The sequence below is a fragment of the Agelaius phoeniceus genome, chromosome 1 (genome assembly GCF_051311805.1).
Source record: "Agelaius phoeniceus isolate bAgePho1 chromosome 1, bAgePho1.hap1, whole genome shotgun sequence".
Classification (NCBI taxonomy): domain Eukaryota; kingdom Metazoa; phylum Chordata; class Aves; order Passeriformes; family Icteridae; genus Agelaius; species Agelaius phoeniceus.
Window position 1 is genome coordinate 60082554 of NC_135265.1, and position 24099 is coordinate 60106652.

At 40.4% G+C, this 24099-nt stretch overlaps 1 protein-coding gene across 3 annotated transcripts in view; it reads right to left on the reverse strand.

Moving 5' to 3' along the window:
- Window positions 1-24099, reverse strand: part of KCNG2 (potassium voltage-gated channel modifier subfamily G member 2) — a 53334-nt gene that overhangs the window by 18997 nt on the left and 10238 nt on the right. For all 3 annotated transcript variants that reach the window (XM_077179897.1, XM_054642487.2, XM_077179905.1), the window contains exon 2: window positions 3595-4418. In XM_077179897.1, the coding sequence (XP_077036012.1) occupies window positions 3595-4350 (756 nt within the window). In that variant the 5' untranslated portion in view covers window positions 4351-4418. The remainder of the gene's footprint in view (window positions 1-3594; window positions 4419-24099) is intronic.

The window sequence follows — 24099 nt, forward strand, 5'->3', positions numbered from 1 at the left end:
AGCTCAGGATCTGATTCTGTTAACTCTACTGACAATTGTGCAGCTTCTGAAATGCACGATACTACTTTCAAAAAAGAGTAACACTCAAGGTGAATCAAGGTGACCTTTAGTAAGAACAAGTATCTACAGTACAGTGGAGCATGAGCCTTCCCACTCTTGTTAAACCACCAGGGATTGCCACTGTCATCCAGAACACCTGGAGCAGCTAATAAAGTTAACAACATGTATGATTGAATTTTCTGCTCTATTTTAAAAGAGAAAGGCAGGTACCTAAAATAATTTCCTCACCCACCTGGTAATTACTTCTAACTTTTAAGGTCCCACACTTCTTGTTTGAGGTCATTTACAGCTCTGCAGGACATCACTGGGTGTAACACTTTGTCCATTCAGATGGCATTAAAGGATCAGGGTATGGAAAATTGCTCCCCAAAATGGCTTTTTTCATGATTGGCTTCTCTGCCTTTCCCTGAAGCAGTAACAGGACAGATAGATGGCACATAGAGCTTTTGTTTTCTGTGCCAACAGCAGCTCAAGGAAAAGGCCACTGTTTGCTAGCCAGAGCACCTATGACAGCCCTGACATGGAACCATAACAACAGCAATGCCAGCCAGAAAGCCAGGAAAATGTGCACACTGAGTATGGTGCGCCTTTGAAATAGTATTTACTATTTATTTGTTCCTTAGTCAGGAGGGATGCACATCCTTTTTCTGCATGTTAGGAGACTGCAAAGCCAGACCAAAGAGCTATCCCCTGGGCACAAATTTTAATCTAGATACTGGGAATAGAGCTCAGGATGATTACTATGAATTTGAATTCACATAAGCTCTCTTATCTCCACACCTGTTACTTGCAGAGCTGCCTTGGCTTGCTAAGCCACATAGGGAGTACAGGCAGGGAGTCTGCAGCCACATTCCCAGACCCTACAGGTGACTCCAAGTGGGCAGATGCCTACTTCTTGCCTTGCCAGAAGTGATCCTTCACCAGTCCCCTGTGCTACAGAGCCTTCTTTGTCTCAAGCAAAATAACCATTTCCAGTCTGTCCACAGACCTTCCCTGTGCAAAGTGTGGAACAAAGATTATTTTCAGGAGCTCTGTGCTTTTAGAATCTAAGAGCACAGAAGAACGTTGGATAATTTATTCTGATCTTCTCCATATTACAATAATTTCCCCTTTGTAACTTGGTCTGCGATTGATGTTTTTCTTTTGATTGAAGTAAAATCTGTTTAGCTGAGGCCTAAACAAAAGGGCACTGAGCTTTTAACTGAAAATGTCTAAAAGCACAGAATTCACTAATTTTCTTCCTAGCCTGTCCCAGTAATTAATCAATTTGGTATTAAATAGTGGCTTATAGTTTCCCATAGGTATTTATAAGGATCCAGCTTTTATCCATGCATCCTCCCCCTGCTTATTTTAAAGGTCTTTTAGATGATACAGTTCTTCTCCCCTCGTAAAAAACTTACGTGCCTAATCCACTCACCTTCCTTCCAATAATTTAAATCAACTGAAATGTTCAAGTTTCTTATTGTATGGCATTTTCCCCAGGTGTCTAAGATTTACAGGTCTTTAGCCTTCTCCCAATTTTTCAAAACACCATGCAAAACATGAATATGAGAACCAACTGCAGTATTCTAGTGTCAGTCTCACCAATACTGCATACAGGCACAAAAAATCTTCCAGCTTCTTATTAATACTCCCCAGCTTAGCTATTCAAGGATGGCATTAACCCTTCTGACTTTATGCTGCAATAGGAATTTATAGTTGCTTGTACACTAAATATTATTCAGTGCCTCATTTTGGGAACCAGAGTCCCTGCTTTTACATGAGCAAGTCTGCATTCGTCTTTACTGCAAAATTTTGCATTTGACTATGAGAATATTCTCCTTCTAATGGTTCCAGCTTACCAAGAAATCCAGGCTTCTCTCAAATGCTTTTTCTATCCTCATTATTATCCTGCTCCACCCAAAAATAATTATTAGCCTATTATTGCGAGTCCCTATTTATGTTAGACATTCCTTAATTCTCATAATTCTAAAAGCAATAGTTCAGCTCTCACTTAAACCTGTGAGAGCTGAACTATTGCTTTTAGAAGTATGAGAGTTTAGGAATGGTCTAACATAATAATATATCTCAGTTTTCAATAGTAGAATATCCCTTGTACTTAGAATTTAGGATACTGGAGCCCTGATGGTTAATTACAGTAAAAGGCATGTGTTTTAGAAATGATATCTTAAAAACCAGTATTAGGACAACACAGTGTGAACTAGTACGCAGTACTACCATCTTCAAATTTAAATCAGAAAAAGGCTATAAAATAAAGACCTGATAATAAATCATATATCAGTCAACATACCAAATGTTTTATTTTTTTTCCTGGCTGCTCCTGAAAGAGTCTGATTCCAAATCAAACTCCTCAGCTGAGATGTAACCTGAGCAGACCTCGCAAGCAAAGGGTGGGTTTAACTGTACACAGGGTGCTCAGTGAGGTGTAGGGGTCTCTCTGGAGCAGCTGAATCCATTTTCCATCACCTTGCATTTTACTTTCAAGCTGACATAACAGTAAATGCCTCTGGTCTGGGGATGATCTCCCTCTTTTCTGCTTGCGGCAGTAGGGCACAAGCCATCCAGCCCCTGGGTGACAGCACATGGGAAGAGCTGCTTCCAGGAGGGCTCAGCCTTCAGCTCAGAGGCAGCATTTCATGAGGTGAAGTACTGTCTTAGTAGCTGAAGTTCACAACCACATTTAATGACCACGGGGCTGGGAAATAAGCCCAAACATTTAGTGTCAAGCTTGGACTTGGGTAAAACTAGAAAGGGCATGAATTTCTCAGCACATCCCCACCCCCAACTCCTCAGATTGCATTTCAGCATGTATGTGAAGAAAATGTGAATGTCCTCCTCTACCATTTTTCAGATGAGCTCTCACTGGCCTACATACAATTAATCCTAGGGAAGTGAACTGCTTGAACAAAAAAGGGACTAAACCCTTAGGAAATTTGATGAACTAAAGAATAAACAAAATATCTGTAAGACTTGATTTTCAAGGGCATGAATCATCCACAGCTTACGCCTGAGAATACTAAGCAGGTCTGAAAATTGGGACAATCACTCTGTTTCTGCTGTTAAGTTGCTGCCTCAGCTTCCCTGGCCTTTACATCACCCTATAGCATCAAAATACTTTAGATGTGTTTTTTACACTGGCACACTGAGAGTTCATTCAAATTGTTAAAGTATCTTTAGGGAAAATTGATTTGTTAGCTCTAAATTTAACCTCAAAACATTAAACCAAAAGAAAGGCTGTTTTTTATCCCCAGAGTAGCTAGTTTGTCATCCGGTTAGACATGTCAGAAAACAAATCTGGTGGGTAAGGTTATCTGCTGGTGTGAACTGGCTAAGCTGGGCTAGCAGGCAGAGTTTGGCCCAATCTGGCCTCAGTTTTAAGTGACATAACGCTTTCTGTGCTCTATCCAGCCAGCCCTCCACATCATATATACTGAACACAATACCTGTGTATCTGCTGGAGTGATTTTTCCTGTCACCTTTCCCGTGGAGACAAGAATGCAAAACATGCTCTACCCCAAGAAAAGCTGCACTTACCCGATCCTCTTCTTCTCTGACATCTGGCATGGTGCTGATGCAGAGGCTGACAGCAGTGATGGCAACAAAAGAGATTGAAATACAAGCAAAGATCTTTCCTGGGATCCCTGAGTGGGGGTTCTCCACCATATCCCTCAGCTTTCTCATGCACAGACTCAGTCGGCTGTTGTCCTGGAAGGCACTTTGCGTAGCTTCATTAAATACCATCTCCCTCTCAAACAGCCTGGCCTCAGCTGCCTCTTCCTCTTTCTGTCGCAATCTCTTTTTACAGCACCACTCCAGGTGGTCCTCTTCTATCCCCCAGTACACAAGCTCCTCCTGGAACGAAAGAGCACACATCTCCCTGAGAAGCCTCAGCTTCCCAGCCGTCAGGAATGTCATGATCGTTCTGAAGGCACTAGGATTACGGTCAAAAAAAAATTCATTGCAGCTAACATCATAATCATCGCAGATGTCCATGATCTCATCATAATTGTTGCAAGATTTTAGCTTCCCAAGCCTGGTCAAGGGGCAGTTCTCCAAGGTGGTCCAGGGAATTTTGTACTTAATACCACCTACGTTGATGATCACAAACCTGGACCGGTCATCCAAACGGGCTAAGCAGCACAGGTCTTCTCCAGGATGCAGAAGTTTGGCCTTTTTGTAGAAGAATCCTTTCTTGGTTTGCACTTCACAGAGGTTTTCCAAGTTGTTGAAGGAGCGGGAGCTGAAGTCAGGATCTGCATTCCCAGTCAGCAATGCCATTTCGTGGTACATCTGTTGAGTCCATAGGGAGGTTGAGGCTACTCAAACAAAAGCATCTGGAGCTTGACCAGGAAGTCTATCTGTAAAAACAGAATTTTAAAATTACAAGAAAAGTGGGGCACTCTTAAATGATAACAATCTTATCCTCTCCCTCCTGAGAAACTCTTCTCTATGGCATTCCTTCTTCCCCCATTATTTTAGGACTGTCTTTGCTTGATAGCCGCTTGAGGAAAGAACTTATGCTACAATCAAGTCAGAAGCCATGCTGTTACTTCTAGAGTGTAGAGTAGAGTGTAACTTCTTAGTTCGTGATTGAATGGAAACAAAACCAGTGTATTACCATTTTTAGAAATTTCTATAGGTTCAAGCTATATCCTGGACATCAGCGCTTACTAGAAGAGAAATCTAATCATGTGGATAAATGGTAATTTACAGTTTAGCAACTTAATTAAAAAACTTAGTTGCAAATGTTTTTTCAATTATTTTGGTCCATCTATATTATGTTCCTATTGCAAAAAGCCTAAAGGTTGAGGATAAAATGGATACTTACAGTACAGTCAGAAATGTGATGGCAAAAATGTGGGTAATTCCCAACCTAAATTCACCAAGCCTAGCAATAGCAATGCATATGTGGGAGCTGAGAGCATGCTGGGTCTGAGCTGAAACCAGAACTTGCCTGGGAGCCTGTAACTGCTGGAAGCTCTGCTGTGGGCTTGGCTGCAGTTGTGGACAGGGTTCCAAGCAGCCTATCAGCAGCTCTGAAACAGGAGATCAAACTCAGAATGAAGCTGAGCTGGAAGTGACTCGGTTGCTGCTCTTACTTCTGGATAACGCAGAACACAACCGGTCACATTTAGAAGGAATTATGTATGATTCCAGGATTTAATTTGTACCTCCTGCTTATCCCTCCTTTACCACATCACAATCCACATTACTTTCTTACTTTCTCTAAACCCCATCACATGCATTCTTCAAAGCTGTCTCTCTAAAGCAATACTGGGATGTCTTGAAATGCTACCATATAATCACATTTGTGAATCACCCAAAACTTCCTGAATCGCTCAAATATGAAGTAGGAAATAAGAAGTCTGTGTAGGATGACTGGGTCTCCACACAAAAACCCAGGCTGAGAATGGATGCAGTGATGGGGAACAATTTTAAGCAGAGGATGGAGAAACCGAGAAAGAACTGACTAGTGAAGGAAAAACTGACACTTTTGATGACAGAATGGTAATTGTGAGGCAGTAAATTCATAATTTATAAGCAACAATTACCTCTGAATCTCATGCCTCAGCTGGGAGAGAACAACAAACAAATGGGTGTTAGGAAAACTGGAGAGCACTCACATTCAAACATATTCCCAGAGGAGCAACTTCTTTTATCTTTAATCGGCTCACCAACTCAGCTCATTAGAGTTAGTCAAAATGATCTCTGACAGAGACTGGTGAATACTTTTAGTCACAGCCCTGAATCACCCTCTAAACATTCCTACCAACCACTCTCCAAAAACAACACTGCAGTAACAGTGGTACTTTTGCTTCAACATTTCTACGAGGATCCAGTCCCTGAATTTCAGAACAACACTTAGATATTTGTAAAGAGCCAGAGAATGGTTGCTTTGTGTGCAAAAAAGCTAGAGTCACCCAAAGATACTTTTCAGCACCGTGAAAATTTCAGAAGAGCTAATGATTCCAAAATCTCTAAAATTTCACTTCAGGGGAGACAAATAATTGTTTAAACATCCGTTTCTACAGGGCAACATGAGCAACAGAGAAGAGCTCCTTCATCTGGCTAAGGGCCAGGAAGGGCAACATGTACTCTAAGGAATGGGTGCTTTTACAACACAGGCTTGAGTGCAGCTGGGATTGCAAATACCATTACTGTCACAGCGAGAGCGCACTGTCAGCACAGCATATGCTTTAAGGATTTGGTCTCTTGTTGCTTTCTCTTGGTAAGATAAAATATTCACTGTCACTACTGAGGGCTCTGCACTTTTGTTTTCATGCCTCACTTGTTCCACAAGTCAACATACTAAAAGGAGTTTACATTGTTTTGACATGAAGGCCAGGACTTATTTTTTTCCTCTCCCCCATGTAGCAGGTTGTTGCATAAAGGGGCCACACAGATTTCACAGAACTGCTTTGAATCTAATCTTACATGCACTTCTTCCTCCTTCTAAGCAGTAGCTAACTCAATGTGAAAATCTGTAAGCATGTTGTTTGCTACAAAATCTATGAATTATAGAGGGTAAGTATTTTATTTTGTGGATATAAAATGATGTTGCTTAAATCTAAAGCTTAAGAATGCAGCTTTTTTTTTATTTAATCATCAGTGGATAAATAGAAAGTGAGAGAGAAGTTGTTACAAATTAAAGTTGCCTATGATTTAACAGGTTGATTCTGGACAGTGCAGGCAGCACCAGATGCTGGAGTTCAGTAACTAAAATGAATTTTCTGACATCACAGTTCAATGTTCCAGAATCCATAATAGCTGACAGCATTTGTCCTGGATATCTCATATTTAATCTCAGATTAAAAGATAAGCATGTGAAGACAGTTGTATTTATTATGCTCCTTGGCACTTCCACCTTGTGATCTCACTGCCCAAGACCAGGCTCAGATGTCAGTGGAACAGCTTGTGGTGCCATTTTAACTGTCCTATAGAAAACCAAAATACTGTTGGCTCCCAATTTGGCATCTATCCTAAGAAGTAAAACAAGCCTGGAAGGTCTGCTTCTGATCTTATGTGCATGGAATGTATCATGACTATCACTAAATATTAAAGGGTGTTTCAAAATTATGTAGGTCTTAAAATACTCTCTGCATGCCAGGGTTATCTAATATATGCACATGCCTGCAGTAAAGCATCCCATTGAAGATTAATATTAAAAGCCAATACTTCCAGAAATGATACTACATTGTCATCCAGTTGGCATTTCTACTATTTAATCTGACACATGGGTGTATGAAAGACTATTAAAACACAGTCTGGAATAAGTTGCCCATCACAGGGACGAAGGACAGAATTTGACTCTATATTTGTTGTTCATAATTTTGAAGTGCTGTGGGAGAAATGCTGTATGATTATTTCAGTTTGAGGATCATATACAGGGTGGGTCATACATTGTGTGGATCTTTTTTTATTTTTGAAGTACATTCCAACAATTTTTATTCACTAAGAAGTACTTTCCTTGGCCATCTGTGTATGCACATGTATATGTCTACACGCACACATAAAAGTTCAGCCACATTTTGTCAGCAGCAAACAGCTGAGATCTTCACAATACAGGTATTTCTCATCAAATATTTTAAAGATTTAATAAATGTCAGAAGCACACAGCTGCCTCACATTCTTCTTTTTGCTGAATTATTTCCTCAGTGGAGGAAGGGCTCTTTCCCTGCTTACTGCCTTTTCACTTTGTCTGTTCCTAGAACTTTTCTTCATACCAGCATTCCTCATTATCCCATTCTATCAGTATCACTGCATCTAAGTCATGTGTGATTCTGCATGAGGTTCCTCTAGTCTCAAGTTATCTTGGATAAGAATGAAAAATGGGGCAAAATCTTCCCTACCAAGAGGCTGAGCAGCCTGGCAAGGAGAACTTGAAAACAGTGATGAAAGGGAGGTAGTGGTGGAGCAAAGACTGCAGGGTGCCATGGCAGGAGAGACCTCATGAGGAAGGGTGGCCACATAAAGCCTGTGCACATAAGTGAGGGTATAGGAAAGTGTCATGAGCAGAGCACTCACACCTTTTCTGAGAAACCAGCCTGAGCAGGTGGCTCTGAAGGGCCTGTAGGCAAAAGCAGGTGGCCGGGGGGGGGGGGTGGGGGGGAAGGAACTGGGAGAATTTAGAGGTCTTTGTGCAGTTGCACAGAAGAAAACTGTTACTCTGAGGGTGGTCAAACACTGAAAGAGAATGCTGAGAGATGGTGGAGGCTCTGTCTTTGAGGATATTCAAAACCCATCTGGACACAGTCCCAAGTAACCTGTTCTAGCTGATGCCACTTTGAGCAGTGGCAGATAAATCAGATGAACTCTGGAGGTCCCTTTCTACTTGAACTACTCTGTGATTTTGGGAACAGTCTCTTTTTAACTGCTGCTGTAAAATTACAAAGTATTGAAGGCTTACATTTGGGCTACAATAGCAAGAGGAAGCTGTGAGACCTTTTAGTAATTAATGTTTTAAGATTTCCTTTGTGAAATGAAACACATTTTGACAGACAACGGGTAATTGTGTCATAATTTAAAGCCACAAACATGAAACATGTATTAGGGTGACCACAAGATGTTTTCTCTTGGTTCCAATGAGAGTTGAGTCAGTGAATCTGTTCTGCAGTGCTCAGCCATTTCTAGTCAGGGATGTGCTGAAACCTGGCATTGCTGCCTGGGACCAAAGCAGTTCCCACTTCTTACCGTGACGTGATTTATAAATCACAGCACACACAATCACTTTTATATAAACCTTACACAGGCATTTGACCTTCCATTTGGTGATGTTACAGCTAATAGTGCGGACGAAGAGGCTTAGGAGATCCATGTTACTCTTGTACTTATTTACAATCCAGTAGAACTTGGACTCCCAATAATAAATCCTTGCCAGTCACTGTGGAAACATGGAGAGGAGAGCACCTGCCTATGAGGCTTACAAAATGCAAAACAGATGGGGTGCGAGAAATAGACATATTTAAAAACACAACAAAACAAACCCCAACAAAACAAAACTGAAAAGGGGACAGGGAGGATATGGTAAAACAGATGCAGCTAAGCCTGGAAGGCAGACCCTATGGGATTTGGGGAATTAGCTTCTGAGATTGTCCACACCGAACATGATTATGGCTCCCTACATACTGACTATCACAGAATCATAGAGTCATTTATGTTGGAAAAGACCCTTAGGGAATCCCTGAGTCCAGCCATTACCCTGACACTGCCAAGTCCACCACTAAACCATGTCCCAGAGTGCCACATCTATGGACTTTTAAACACCTTCAGGAATGGTGACTCACACTTCCCTGGGCAGCCTGTTCCAATGCCTCACCACCTTACTGGCAAAGAAATGCTTTCTAATATCCAATCTAAACATGCCCTAGCACAACCTGGGGCTGTTTCCTCCTGTCCTGTCTGTTGGTACTTGGGAGAAGAGACTGAACCACACCTTGCTACAGCCTCCTTTCAGGGGAACTGTAACTTGGGCATAGTCAAATGTTACATATTTCTGCATTTATTGCCAGTAAACTTTAATATCCCTAACCTCCTAAGCCCCTGCTTAGGGAAGGCAATAGCTCAAGTTGAAAAGTTACTAGAATTTTAAACAGCCCTTCATTTTGTCTCTTTCTTCATCGGAGTAACAGGAAGCAGTGACACCACCTTACCCATCTAACAGAGAAAGAAGGGCTTCTTCTATAGGTATGGAGCACAATAGCCAAACTAGTCTTCTCCAGAGAGTGTTTTGGGGGCCTTGAGGAGGATGCTGCATTAGTCAATCCAAGAAGCCCAGGAGACTCATGCTGTAATGAAGGCTGCAAAATTCAGCATGTGAAGCTGGACATTGTTTCATACACTGAATGTACATTTTCCTTAATATTGTCATTAATTCACTGGAGGAAAAAAGTAATAATTTTCTTCTCTGAAAATCCCTCACCACATTTAGGCCACACTACATAATTAGCTGAAACAATTCAGTTTGTTAAATGAAAAAAATAACTTGACTCAACATTAATTATTCTGACATACACCCATAGCTATTTGTCTCCATTAGACAGATTATGAGTTATCTTGTGTCATTGCACTTGCCAGAGTTCTATAGTGAAAGTATTAACATTGTGACATCTTTAAGAAATCAGGAATTTGGTTGAACTACCTATGTGAAGCTATGGGATCCTTACCTGTATCTTCATAGCTAAATCCAGTCTTATTCTGCACATCCACAAGATTTCTGTGCCCACTTATCTTTGTACTCTAAATAGCATCAAACTATTATTTCTATGAAGCTATTTGCACACTTCAGTTGCACAGCAGACAAAGACAGATGTGCTAGATAAAATACAAACAGAGGAAGAACTGCTTATTTCTGCATTCTACCCAGAATTACAAAATTCTCTTCAGGCTAGCAAGATTAAAGATTTCACAAAGGTCTTAAAACATGTATTTCACTTAAAAAGAACTATAAATAAAAAACAAGCAGAGACTGCAAAGATTTGGCAGAAAAGTTTTTCTCCACAGAATTATTACTACTTACAATAAAATAGAGCATTATGTTTAAAGCATGCTTTATTTGTTTAGGTGAATTAACCCTCAGTTGGTTACCAGAAAAACAGGTTTGTAAAATATGCTTTCACCCTCAGTTCATATTTCCTGAACAACTGAACAGACTCCAAATATGCACCAAGAGGATGAAAGGGAAGGGACTTCAGAGCAGAGCTGTACCTCCCAGACTCTGGGAAGATTAGATTGGACATGGAGATTTGTTTGATCCAGTTCCTGTTAATTCCAACCTGGGGTTAAGTATACAGTGTCAAGAGCCTAAAATTAAAATGTGTTCTGTCTGCACTTGCTTGGTCAGAGACTGAGCCCTGTGAGCACAGTACCTTTGACCCTTACTGGCAGCCACTACATGGTGAAATTTTTATTCTTCCATTAATCACACACAAGTTTATTTTAGGACCTTTACTAATTAATCCTGTTAGTATCCCATTTAATCAGCCAGTCAGATAAGGTACTATGAGTTACTTGCCAATCTGAAATATTTCTTTCCCTGTTCTTAGTTTGTTGTATTTCAGAATAAAAAAATAATCAAAATCCAGTTTTTAAAGTATCTGCTCCAGTCATGATTACATACCCAAAGCTGGCCTAAGATACCATGTGAATGGCACTATTAAATGCAAAAGTGACAGACTGAGTTGTATTTTAAAACAGCATTTTTTGTCCCTCTCATCCAGGAAATTCAACAAATTGTCTCATTTCTGTTGCCAAAATTCAGGAAGCACAAAAAGCCAAACAAGTTTTGGTGTCTTTGAAAATCACAGAATTATCAGTCAAGTGTTCCAGTTGGTCTGCAGATAACTATAGGGGGGAAAAAGCAGTTTTTAACTCAAGCTCTGCTCCTAACACTGATCTTTTCTTTCTGATCCATCTACAGGTTTTTGCAATTCTATACTTGGCAGCTTCCCACCCACATGATTAATATGCTTGATTTCATACAGAATATACCAACTAGATTTCTCACTAGAAATAAGGAGGTTTGGCTGTGTGGTGCCACTCTTAGCCCAGTTTCACATTCAGAAGTTCATAAAGATTTGCTGGGGCATTTTCCTAATAACTGAACCTGTCCTTGTGTCTCTTTCAGGGCCATTCACAGGTTTGTACAAATAATTGTTAGATACATATGACTGAATGTGAAAGAATGAGAGGAAACAGCCTCAAATTGTGCCAGAAGAAGTTCAGACTGGATATCAGGAAAAATTTCTTCACTGGAAGACTTATCAAGGATTGGAACAGGCTGCTGAGGGACGTGGTTGAGTCAGCATCCCTGGAGATCCTGCAGACACTGCACCTAGGGACATGGTTCATTGCTGACCTTGGCAGTGCTAGGCTAATGGTTGAACTCAGTGATCCTAAGGGTCTCCTCCAACCTAAATGATTCTATGAATAAATGCTCTTATTAACTGCTCACAGATTTCAGATGCAGACTTAGCCTTTTAAATTTCCACATGAAATCCTTTGCAGAGAAAATAAATTGTATACAGATGCATCTTGCTTCTCTTGTTAGCTTGAATTAGTGAACACTGGATTTTATGTGTTTTCGTTGTTTTTTTGCAGATGACATTCTTGTTCTCATGTGTGTTTCGTAAGTCAATTGTGCACTGACCTCAAAAATATTCCCATCTCTACTTAAACACAATTCTGTCTCTAAATTTAACATGATTGTAGTTAATTATTAACATCATTGCATAGAATACTTTGTAAATTTAGATTCATTAAGATTGTATATTTAATCCGTGGTTGGAGTTAACAGGAACTGGATCAAACAAAACTCCACATGCAATAGAATTATCTCAGAGAGACACTGATAGTTCAGTGGTTGAAGGATAGTTCCTGGCCTAAAGTCTGTCCACTTTAGCTCATCACTCTTTTTGTGCACATCTGGTGTCCCCAGAGCTTGTTCTGCCTTGTTTGTCCCAATATCCCTACCCACACTCACAGCGACACAGGTATTTTGCAGAAGATTAATATGGCTGTGGTTCCAGAGCCCTTAGATTAGGTAACTCCTAAACAGAGGGGGTTCATAACTCTGTGGTGTGATGCCCACACTGAGCACTGGGAATACTGACACAGTGCTAATAACTGCAGCTTAGTGCAGCAAGAATTACCTGCCCTACCTGCTGAGGACAGAATTCAGGAATCGTGTCCTCTAGATGTGTTTTTAAATGAGGTGGTGTTCCAGATCTGGCTCTGTACACACCTTGCATTTCCACAAGGAATGACCACCACTGCCTGGAGCGGGAAGTTCCCAGAGCCCTTCACTTCTATTCTGGGCAGTCTTTACCCAGGGACATCTGCATTTTGCAGCTTTCAGTTGTGGTGAACTGGAAATACTGCAGTAGCTTGAAATAAATTAAAAAATTAAAATTTGTGCTCAAATAAGTAGGAAAACTAATACTATGACTAACACAGAACTCTCATGTATTTATATAAATTTAACACAAAACTCTGTTTCAAAATGTCAATTTCATTACATCTTCTGTCCAGAATTCCTCCTAGACAAATGTGATAGCAACATCAACTTTCCCAACAAAAGCTGACAGGACAAAGCCACCTGTGTAGAAGCACTGATTCTTTTGTTTCCTGAAAAGGTGGGAGACAGTTTATATTTTTTCCCCTTAAACAGGTAGAGAGAGGTCTTTTGCAGTTTGGGTTTACAGATGCATTTCCACATTTTTACCCTGCTATTGAAGAGGATGAAAATGACCTGTAATAGTCTAAGGCATTTCTGTAATTTCTCTCACCAGCAACTCACTTTCCCCTCCACTGAATTACCATTTCTGTATTCAGTAGAGAAACACTTAAATTCACTAAACACAGTCACTCACTTAAAAGATCATCTGATAATGTTACCAGTTTTAATGTTTCATAAAAAGCCAAGATGATAAGAAAACTTTGCACTTTCTCTAATGCAATTATTTCAGTCAGCTTACAGACTGAGGATGATAGCATTTTTAAAACTTTGTTCTCTGTAAAATTTCAGTGGACTTGTCTATGCAATGCAGTGGGAATGAATAGATTCCACTGTGAAGATGATGGCTTTAAAATGAGGTAAAATATGACTGATCCAGTTATGTGTAGTATCTTCAGCAATCACTGAATCCTTCATAAATCACATCTCCTTTCAAAAACACTGGAACAGATACAAGAGGAAGGCTGACAGGCTACTTATTCATGTATTCAATAGCTGAAAACATTTCACTGATATCTTGGTGGAGACCCCTGATAGATCAGATGTCATGCAGGGGCACTGATGTAACATTTCCTGAGAACTGCTATAATGCCACATGTGTGAGAAGCCCAATTCTCAGACCAGCTCCCCAGTCTAGAGGTTTTTGACCCAATAGGTTTATATGTACCACTGAATAAGGTGAGCTCTTGGGGCAGTGAAAGCAGGCAATCATATCAACACTATGACAATGACAACAATCCTTTAAAGGTTGCTTTAGACCTTTAAAGACCCTTAAAGGATGCTCAGGGTGGCTATTTATTCACTAATTGTTTTTGCACTTGGGCTAGCAAATGAACAATTCTTCCTGTTCTCCATGAGAAAGCACTCCTCTTTCCAGAATTCCATCAGTTTCTGCCAGATTGCTCACCACCTTTCTACTTGCAATACTGACAAATACACAGAAACATTGGGATAAAATACCACTAAGGAATTAATTTTACAGCATCATCATTACTGATAAGATTTTGTTTCTGAGCAGTTATTTTCATGCAGCAAAAGGACATGTTGTTACTCATAAGGCATACATTATTCTGCGAGACAAACAATAAATCACTGCCAGATCCCAGTATCTCTGGCACACTTCAAAGCTGCTGGTTTCTTCCTCTGCGTTGTCATGCTTTAAATCTTATTACCATCAGAAAGATGATGAGGAATTTCCAGTTACTTCAGTTCACTGCCAGCTGGCCTTCCCCTTCCACGAGGAAGACTCCATGAGCTGCACAGTCTGTGGTGCTCAAGTTAAAACCTCAGGAGGTAATTTACCCAAGGGCCTTGCTCAGGAGGTGTTCAAGACTTCACTCCAAGCCTCCTTCATGGTCACCTCATTGGTTTTAACTTCCCCCTGCAGGTTCCCACTGCAGCGCTCTGTGAGAGAGGCCAATTGTGGGGTACCATGCAGACACACAAAGAGGCTTTACATCAGCAGAAGCAGTAAGATTGCACAGACCAATTCACCCCAAATCTGAGTCCCGCAGAGATCCGTGCGGAGCTGCCACTCCCAGCGCATGCCGCCATGGCTTTGCTCAGAACCAGGCCTACAAAGGGCAGCGGGCCTGGCAATTCCATTGCCAGTGCAAAACAGCAAGGTGAGCAAGATGGTGAACTGGGCCAGCAGAGTTGAGCAAGTTGCTTCTTCATTCCACCTTGACCTGAGTGGCCAGTTCATTGTGCAGCTAACAGGATATCCATGCCTATTTCACTTTGAGCAATGGAAAGCTGCTCTCACTTTCTTGTGTTGCCAGAAGATCTGATGGGCTCTCAAAAGAGAAGTTGGAGACTGGCATGTGTAGGAATAATTTTCCACCTCTTTTTCTTTCCAACTGTGCTCCCTGACTGCCAAAGGAGGCTCCCTGGCAAGTGCTCTGCAGATGAATACGCTGGTCTAACTCATCAGGTTGGGCTTGCTAGGGCACTGCAGTACTGGCATAGTCAGGGGAAAAAAGATGGATGTTCAGCTAAATGAGAAAGATCACAGAATGGAGTTTCATAGTACTAAGAAAAAAGCTGGGCTCCAGCTCTTTTGCAAGCCAGTACTTTGGTAAATATAAGGTTTATCTATTACACTGAAGATTCTGGAGCATGGTCTTTACAGGAACTCTCCACAGTGACAGCAGTGAAGAGAAGTGATTCTCAGGCACAAGGCTTATATGATCAGCAGCTCTGTAAATTTGTATCATGCAATACAGCAAAACACCCCAGATTTATCTACCTCCATTTTATTTATCCTAGGGCATTTGTTCCAAACAAAACTTCATTATTCTATTACTGGGTTTTTTGCTAACAACCAACCTTTATTGTTAGCACAAAAGATACACTGAAGAAATAAGCAACAAAGTAACTTTCATTCTCTCTCCTCCTGAAAATTTTTAATTAAAAGACATCTCATAAAATATGAATTCATATCGAATTTGCTTGCCCATCAAGTAAAAAGCAAGCACAGATATCTAAAGCACAGCATCTAAAAATCTGAATAAAGATTGGCAAACAAGTAGCTAACAGCTACTTAATGAAAATGCTCAAAAAATGCATGTAATCTGATTTGTACTGCATAATTCTTTTTGTATTATTTATTTTACACTTTAAAATGACCTTGTTTTATTTTACTTAATGCATTCAGTCTCAGTAGCTCACTGATACAGAATAATTTATTTTAAACTCTGATTAAGCAGCTGCTCTCCAGTTCAATCAGTCCCCTTCCCAACAGCAAAATTTTATTTGGCTGGTGAAAACTTCTATACCCTGACAGCAACTTGAAACCCCATTTGGCCTCGGAAACCTTGTCCTGAAGTGTATAATCATACTCCACAAAGCCTAGCTTCAACTAAATCAAGAGGAATTGAATGGGCTGCGGAATTGGGCTCTAGAGAGGTCCATCCTCAGGCTTTTGAGGAGCTGGAGTGGAGGGTACCCCTGTGAAGACTTGCTGGACAGAACTGGAAAGATCCTACCAGTGCTATACAGTAAGCCCCATTCACAAGATAAACTTCTGTGTCTCTGTCATCATTACAGAAGTGTTTTTGTGTAAAGGATAGCTTCATGATCTGAAAGGGAAACAAAGTGTGAAATAAATATGAGACATGAGCAAACACAGATGGATTTACAGAAAGAGAGTGGGAGAGAGAAAGCACTCAGCTAAACCTCTTGTGGTCAGCTAAGAAATGTAAATGGTACTGCTTTGAGATAAAATATGATCATAAATGAAAATAACTTGGTGGTTTTATGTTTACAAATACTAAATAAAAAAAAACACATGTAATTTACAGTGTGAAGGCAGAGGAGAAGAATAAAAGGATAGAGATCAATATGGTAAAAGCAGATACTTCATTATTTTAGAGCCTAATTCAAGCATATGCTGAATTCCTGCACTTTTAATGTAAGTCAGCAAGTGCTTACAAGCAGCTTGTAAGAAGCGCTCAGAATCAGGATCCCAGTCTGCTATATCACCTAAGAAAACCATTACCAAGTACATGCATAACTGGTACTAAGCCCATGCTTGAGTATATATAAACACTCTCCTAGAAAATGCTGTCTTTTCCCCCATTCATATGCGTATCTATGCAGATATCCATATAGCCCCCTCAACAGGCAGGGAAATGACAGATATGAGATCTGCAACACGACATGCACATGGCACAACTCCAGCCCATGGGAGCACAAGGCCAGTAAGCACCAAGGAGGGTCAAATCAGTCATCAGCTCCCACTGGCTTCCAGTGGAAAGGAGCAGCTTGAATCTGGTGCCTGCATAGAAGCACCCAAAGCAATTTGAGACACCTTGGCATATCTGAGGATAGCAGATGTGGCACAACAGCAACAGCTGGACAGCAAGAATGATGTGCTAGTACATCTGAATGAACCATCTTTGGGCAACCAGAACTACCCTAGGTAAACAGGTCCTTTGAGAATCTTGCACACAGAGCCTTTTGGGGTTTATTTTTAATCTCTTGGCAGTGACAAAAGATCCTCCATATTCATAACTTTTTACAGTATGGCACTCTTACATCAAAAGTGAGTGCTGCAGACCAACTGATCTCTCCATGCAGATGAGATACTCACTGAAACAGAAGAAGTGCTATTAAAAAAATAGAGGATTGCTACCATGCTTTGGTGCATGTAAACCTGAAAATTTCTGTAATTAAAGCTAAACACTATCCTAGAAGAAGTTTCCATAAGATTCACATTAGGCAGCTATATTTTTTACTAAATAAATATAGCTGTTTTACCCAAGCTGAACACATTCAGCAATTTTCAGTACAGAGCATAACTCCTTAATGCTCAAGTTCAATGTGATCACTGCAGATACTGGTTTTGCATGTACTCAGCCTGTGCATTTGAATTTCCAGTGTCTATAGCTTGATCGGGTGTTTGCTCATATAAAGGTACTTGTGATGGGGACCATCACCATGGGGAAATAAGTCTGTGTTTAGTTATAATGTGTGTACAAACGTGTGTACAGGTTGAAAAACAGTGGAAATTATTCCTTATTTTTGGAGATACTGTGGTCACACAATGTCATTATGGAAAACCTGGTGGGCCTCACCCTTCCACATACACACACCCAAGAGCCAAATAGAAAAAGAGAAGCCAGTGAAAGGGTTAATGCCAAGTGGTGCTACCTCTTCTCCTGCTGGATAAATGCTGTTTTCTAAAAATAGCAAATAGCCTTCCGGATCCTGGACTGGTAAAGTAGAAGGGTTTTAAACTGAAATGCATCCTCTATGAGCCACAGTAAAAAAGTCCCAGTTTACTCCAAACCATAGAAATTCTACTACTCACTGTATTTATAAAAAACCAAAGCCCAACTATGAAAAATAAATTAAACCTAACAACCTAAATATCCTTTTCATGTGTTAGAATCTCATGCTTTCTCCTGCCTCTGTTTTATGCATTCCCACTGACTTGACAAAACTGGGAATTTGTTACAATGACAGAAAAATCAAAGCCACTTAATTCACCAATCTATGAGAGTAAAGCACTTTTCATAATGTATGTACAGGCATCATGTGAGCATTCACTGGTAGCTGTGTTGGAATGCCTGGATATTGTGTGTTTGTCAGACTGTCATAAAGATTTCTAAATACACAGCTACAAACTGCAGATGAAATCTTGCAGTGCAGACAGGCTACACACACCTAAATTAAGGAGGTGTTTTAATTCTCGATACAGAAAGATGCAGATTGTCTTTCTGCATGTAAACCTGTTAAGGTTTTCAGACTGTTGTGATTTTGCACAGAGAAAATCAATGCTCTCTCAGGTTCAGTAAGACCTACTGGATTCTGTGTGATTCCACCAAATGAGAGGAAGAGGAGGAAGCAATATAGAAACCACTACAAAGGAGCCTTCTTGAGCACTGAGTCTCAGATTATAGGGACAAGATGGGAACAAGGTGAGAGAACGGACAACATGTTGCCTCATTTCCACCTCATTTCACATCTTTCTTTCCTTAACATCTTTATTTCCAACCCAGTAAGATAGGAGCAATGAAGACTGCAGTCTTCATTGACCCCAGTCAAGCCATCCCAGACAGACAGTGGGGAGGAATTTTATACAAGTTACAGACATATTCATTCCAAATTCTCCTGAAAGTGTCACAGCTGTTGATGACCACCTCCCTTATGGACATCTGCTCTTATGTCCATGTCACTTTTTAATGAGTGATCCCCTCAATCAAATCTTGAGCTCAATTTTTTTTCTAAAGCATGAAGTTTCTGCTTCTTTCCTAGTACTTTCCTAGTTCTTCTTCTAGTTTCTGCTGCTTTCCTACGACTGAAAAGGCGAAGAAGTCACTTGCAGTATCTTTTCTTACTTCCTGGCAGATCTAATAATCCTTTTTACTAATCTGGCAGATCTCGTCTCCTTTTGAACAGTTTCTTTACTCTCTCTCCAAGCTATTCTTGGCTAGAGCAACATACTTTTCCTCTTATTAAGGACCCTTTCACCCCAAATAAATGTCTTGCGTATCAACCCACCAGGCATCAGTTCCAGCTCCTCATTACCAGGTCCATTTTTCCTTCTGCAGACACCTGCATAATTACATTATGTGAAATAGCTTATATAAATCAGCAGTCATTGTCATATATTCTAAAGAATTGACCAGCAATTGTTATCTACTGCAAAACTTCATCCCAATTTTAGCTATCAAATCTAAGCCATAAAGTCAAAAGTTAACTGAATACAGGTTACTGAAGCTGCATTTTGGAAACAATAACTTACAATTTATTTGCCTAGATCCTACTTTCAAAGCTATTGTGATCTCATCCCCACAGGCCTTGAAATTGATTTTTGAAACAATACTTTAATTACCTTCCTACCTGGCAAGCTTTCTTTGGTGCTTGGTTCAGAAGCTGAGATTGACCCTGACTTTTCATGTCTGGGTCTGTGCACTGCTGTTATCTGCTCTCCATCCTTGATCACTGCTGAATGTGTCAGCCCAAAAGGGCTGGTGAGTAACTATTAGAACACAGGGCAACATATGAAGCTTTCCTGATGCTTTCAATAAACAGTGACTAAAAGCTCTTTAAATTATCAAAACTGTGGCAAAAGTAAATTATATTTAAGGTTGCATTTTCACCACCTCCTTATTTGTACATTCAAAATACGTCCACATAACTGTATCAGCTAATTAGCTGTGCAGCTGTTCAAATGCCTTTTCAAATGCATCTGTACATGGTCAAATGTAGATTTTTCATACCTGAATGACTGTAAACAAACAAACCAGAAGCCAAACGTAGACTTGGCTATTTAATCTAGAGGATATTGCACATTAAGAAACACATTCTAAGTTGCAACAGTGTAAATTATTGCTATCCTTTTATGCATTTTCAGTTCCTTTATGAAAAGAATCACATTTGATCCATTGAAAATAAATCTGGTCAGAGGCTATTATAAAATGCAGAATGTGCTTCCACAAACAGAACAAGCAAACTTGAGCAATTGGTACATTCATAATTTACTTCAGGGTCACTCTGTTTTGCTGACATATATCTATTATTAAAAACCTTTTCCAATGAGTTGTTTTAAGTTCCAATAAAGGCTACCTTAAACCTCTAATTTCTTTCTGTTTAATTCTGAATATTTCACCACTTGAAACTTCCAATGACTACTTGCAATAGTTACATTTAACCTTCCATATGCCACTCTTTCTCATACAATTGTTTACCTTCTAGGACAAGGACTGGTATCAAACCTCCCGTCTTTTGATTAGGCTTCTTTCCTACTGCAAAGTAGCACGTGTACCCTTACGCTTTCAGTTTACTAAATTAAGTGTCAGCACTTTCTATGATCCCTCAACTTCTTTTCCCTCCACAGACTGATCTCATTTCATTATCCTTGGCAGTTCTAAAACCTTTCAAAATTTGGTCTGCTGAAATTCAATACTGATGCAAAAGGACCTAAGGTTCACCCTGACAAGATACAACTACAAATTTTGAGCATACCTCTCTAGTTAGCCTTCCCCAGTCTTACTTCATCAGTCATTCAATGTTTAGAAGTAGAACTTGGGCACACTATACAAACCCTAAAACCAGAAGTGCATGCTTTACCTAGAAAAATATATACTTCTTTCCATTTCCTGAACAGTTCTTCTCCTCATCACTTTTTCAACTACTCTTAGTGAAATGACATTACATGACTGCTTTGCCTAAGGCAAATGGATATATATTATTTCAGCATCTCTTTGTTTTCTTTTTTCCTTCTGGAGGGTGAGGCCAGTAAATTTTATACTAGACTAGCAACATGCTGCAAAGTCAAAATTCAAAGAAATATTCTGCAGGCCTCCTGCTCTAATTCTTGCTTTGAAAATTGGTACTTCTTATGTTGACTTGAAACATGAAAAATAACTGTGTGTGGCCATAAAAGAGCACAGGAAAACAAAATCTGTCAATTACACTGAGTTATTTTTGTCATATCTGGCCTTCTGGCTCTATTCCAACTATATCACTGTAGTTAAGTCAGTTACTTACTATCAGTTGCTTGCCAGCTCCTGGCACTGCTCCATGACTTCTTCCAGGTGACTCACAGAGCACAAGACTGACCTTAAGGTAGCTTCAAATGACAATAAAATGTGCAGCTTGCCAGAACAAACACAATTTCTCTTTCTCCTAAGCCCCAGTTGCATCCCACCTGTGCTTCCCATTCCAAACATTCAGAGTAGGAGGAAGAAGGTTATTTGAAGATTCAGTCTGCAGGTGTTTCCAAGATGTGTCTGTGATTAAGCAAAGATCTTCCTTTGACTTTGTCCAGCTAAAGAGCAGATGAAAGTAAATAGATTCCCCCCCCCCCCCCCCCGCCATGATTCTATCTTTTGCATTTACTTACTTCTGAAATGCTTTCCAAATGTTTTGTCAGGGTTTGGCCTAAAATCTTGATATGCTGCCTCCTAAAATTCTCCTCAAACATATGTTATTTGCCTTGAAATTGATAGTGTCTTTGCACTCCAGAAAAAATCTTCAGTTAGAAGCACCATGAGATTCTCTATTTCCAGACCAAATCCATTCAGTTATCAAGGAAAGAATTAGTCTTCTACAAAATCCAGTCAGGGCATCCAGAGAGGAAGCTGATCTGCTAAATAAGGAGCTGCCATTTTCCACAGCTCCTTTTCAGAGCTTAACTGCCATATGCTGCTGCCTATCCCTCCTTCACTCGCATCCCCTCTGCAGGAAACCAGCTCTGTGTGCTTCAGTCCGCTGGCTCAGCCTTCCCCAAAACTGTGTGCACTTTACTTAGTTGCAGGCTAATGTCGTCTTGCCCCACCTCAAGTCACTGAAACAGGTTTTTGGTGCCTTAGGCACCCCCCAAAGGAGCAGGTGCCTCTTTTCCACACACACTGCACCAGGTGATGCAATAGGACACGTGATCCTTTGAGAGTCCATGGCTGGCTGAGTCACAGACACAAGCGACATGTGACACACTCTTTGTTTCTGGTTTCTTGTGAGTAGCATGCAGGGTTGAGGAGGTGGAGAGAAGTCAGTGTGGTTCTGATTCCCTTGCACAGCATCAAGGGAGCAGGGGGAGAGGCAATGGGAGATGAGCTCTGCTAGGCCCAGCCTAAATCTATGCCTATAACATGCTAAAAAGAACAAAAGCTTCAGTATGTGTCATTGAGGCTGAGTGGTACCATCTGTATCAAGAGAGATTCCTTGAAGAGTTCTGTAACACCAGTGCCCATCAGGAGTCACAACTGTCTAGTGCAATAATGGAACTCTTTCAGCCAAGCTTACACACAAACCATTCCCAGCCTTTCCTGGGCTCAAAAAGCTTTGAAATGAAACTCCAGGCAAGACCTCCCTCTTGCAGTCTCACTTAAGCCTTCCCTCCAGCCACATCCTGTATGCCAGCTGGTAGCAGGCATTCCTAACCCCCTGGCTGCCTGCGTTGTCCTCCTCTCCAAAGGGACTTTGGCATCACTTTCCACATATTTTGCCCCTGCAAAGCTATCCTGCTAGCCTTGCCCCTCACATTCATGCTTTCCACTCCACTCAAAAAAATAATAAAAACCAAAGGATGGAATGTGGGTGGGAAATAAAACCTGATAAATGAGACTGCCTTTACATAACTACAAAGTCCTAATCATAAATGTACTAATGTACTTATTCCTGTGCTGTTGAGAACCCACTAGTATAGCAAAAATGTAACACTGGAAAATAAGCAACACAAAAATGTGCTAAAATCCATCACTGGATCCCTGGAAGCCCACACGTTGTTTCCTGGCACTCCCAACATTTACCAGTTGGCTTGGATGAAATTATGGAAAAGGCAGACGGACACACTTTTCCTTATCACACCCATTCATTATCTTCCATCCTCACTATCACTGTACAAGACACAAGCTCTGTACCATCACCAATGTAGGGTACGTCATGTTCCCTCTTGCCTTTGCCTTTCATCCAGCCCCTACATGGGACTGAGGAGTTAATTCAGAAACCTGAAGTCAGGCATTGTCAGATCCTAGCTGGTAAGGACCTACACCTTTGTTCAGAGACAGTCCCATGAATATGCAGCTGGTGACTCTGAAATCACTTCAGGTGACACCTGTTATCTCTGTGAATGGGTAGGTGAATGCACAAAATGAACTGAGAAAAACTCTTGCTTGTTACAACAGAGGACAGATAATAATGCAAAATGTACAGATAAACAGCCTGAACACTGTTGTTCTACTCTGACCTAGGAGTATTTTAAGTCAAAACACCAGTTTGTGGTAATTCTGCACTAACTTATTTTAAGTGAAAGTCTATCATTCTATTATGACCACCTGAATACATTTAATAGCCAGCTGAAATTTCAGCAATGGATGCCTCAAAGTTGGACCATGCCTAGTAGCTTTCATAGGTGGAAACAGGATGACAAAATCAGTAGTTACAGAACACTTAATTGGAAGGTTCAAAGAACCTGCACATTCATGATGTATCCCGCTCTAGGGAGAAGTTTGCCCCTAAACCCCAGGGCTACATTTTCATTTACATTCTGAAATCAAAGGGTTTGATTTCTTTTATACCTTTCTTATGGTATTGAATTTAACTTTAGCTGTGTCTCTTGCTTCAAGATTTTTCCCGGAAATCTCCAGTGATGCATAGAATAACTTAAAAATTGTAGAGTAGGATCTTTTGGTGGTACAATTACTTTTTCTCTTTAATAATTTTTCTCCTTAATTCTCTTTTGAGAATGCCAAGAGTGGTATAAAGGATGCCAAGGAAGCAAAAAAGTGGGGAAGGAATCATGTCACTAAACTTCAATAGTCTGAATGTGCTTGAAAAATCTTGACCAAGAACGAAGT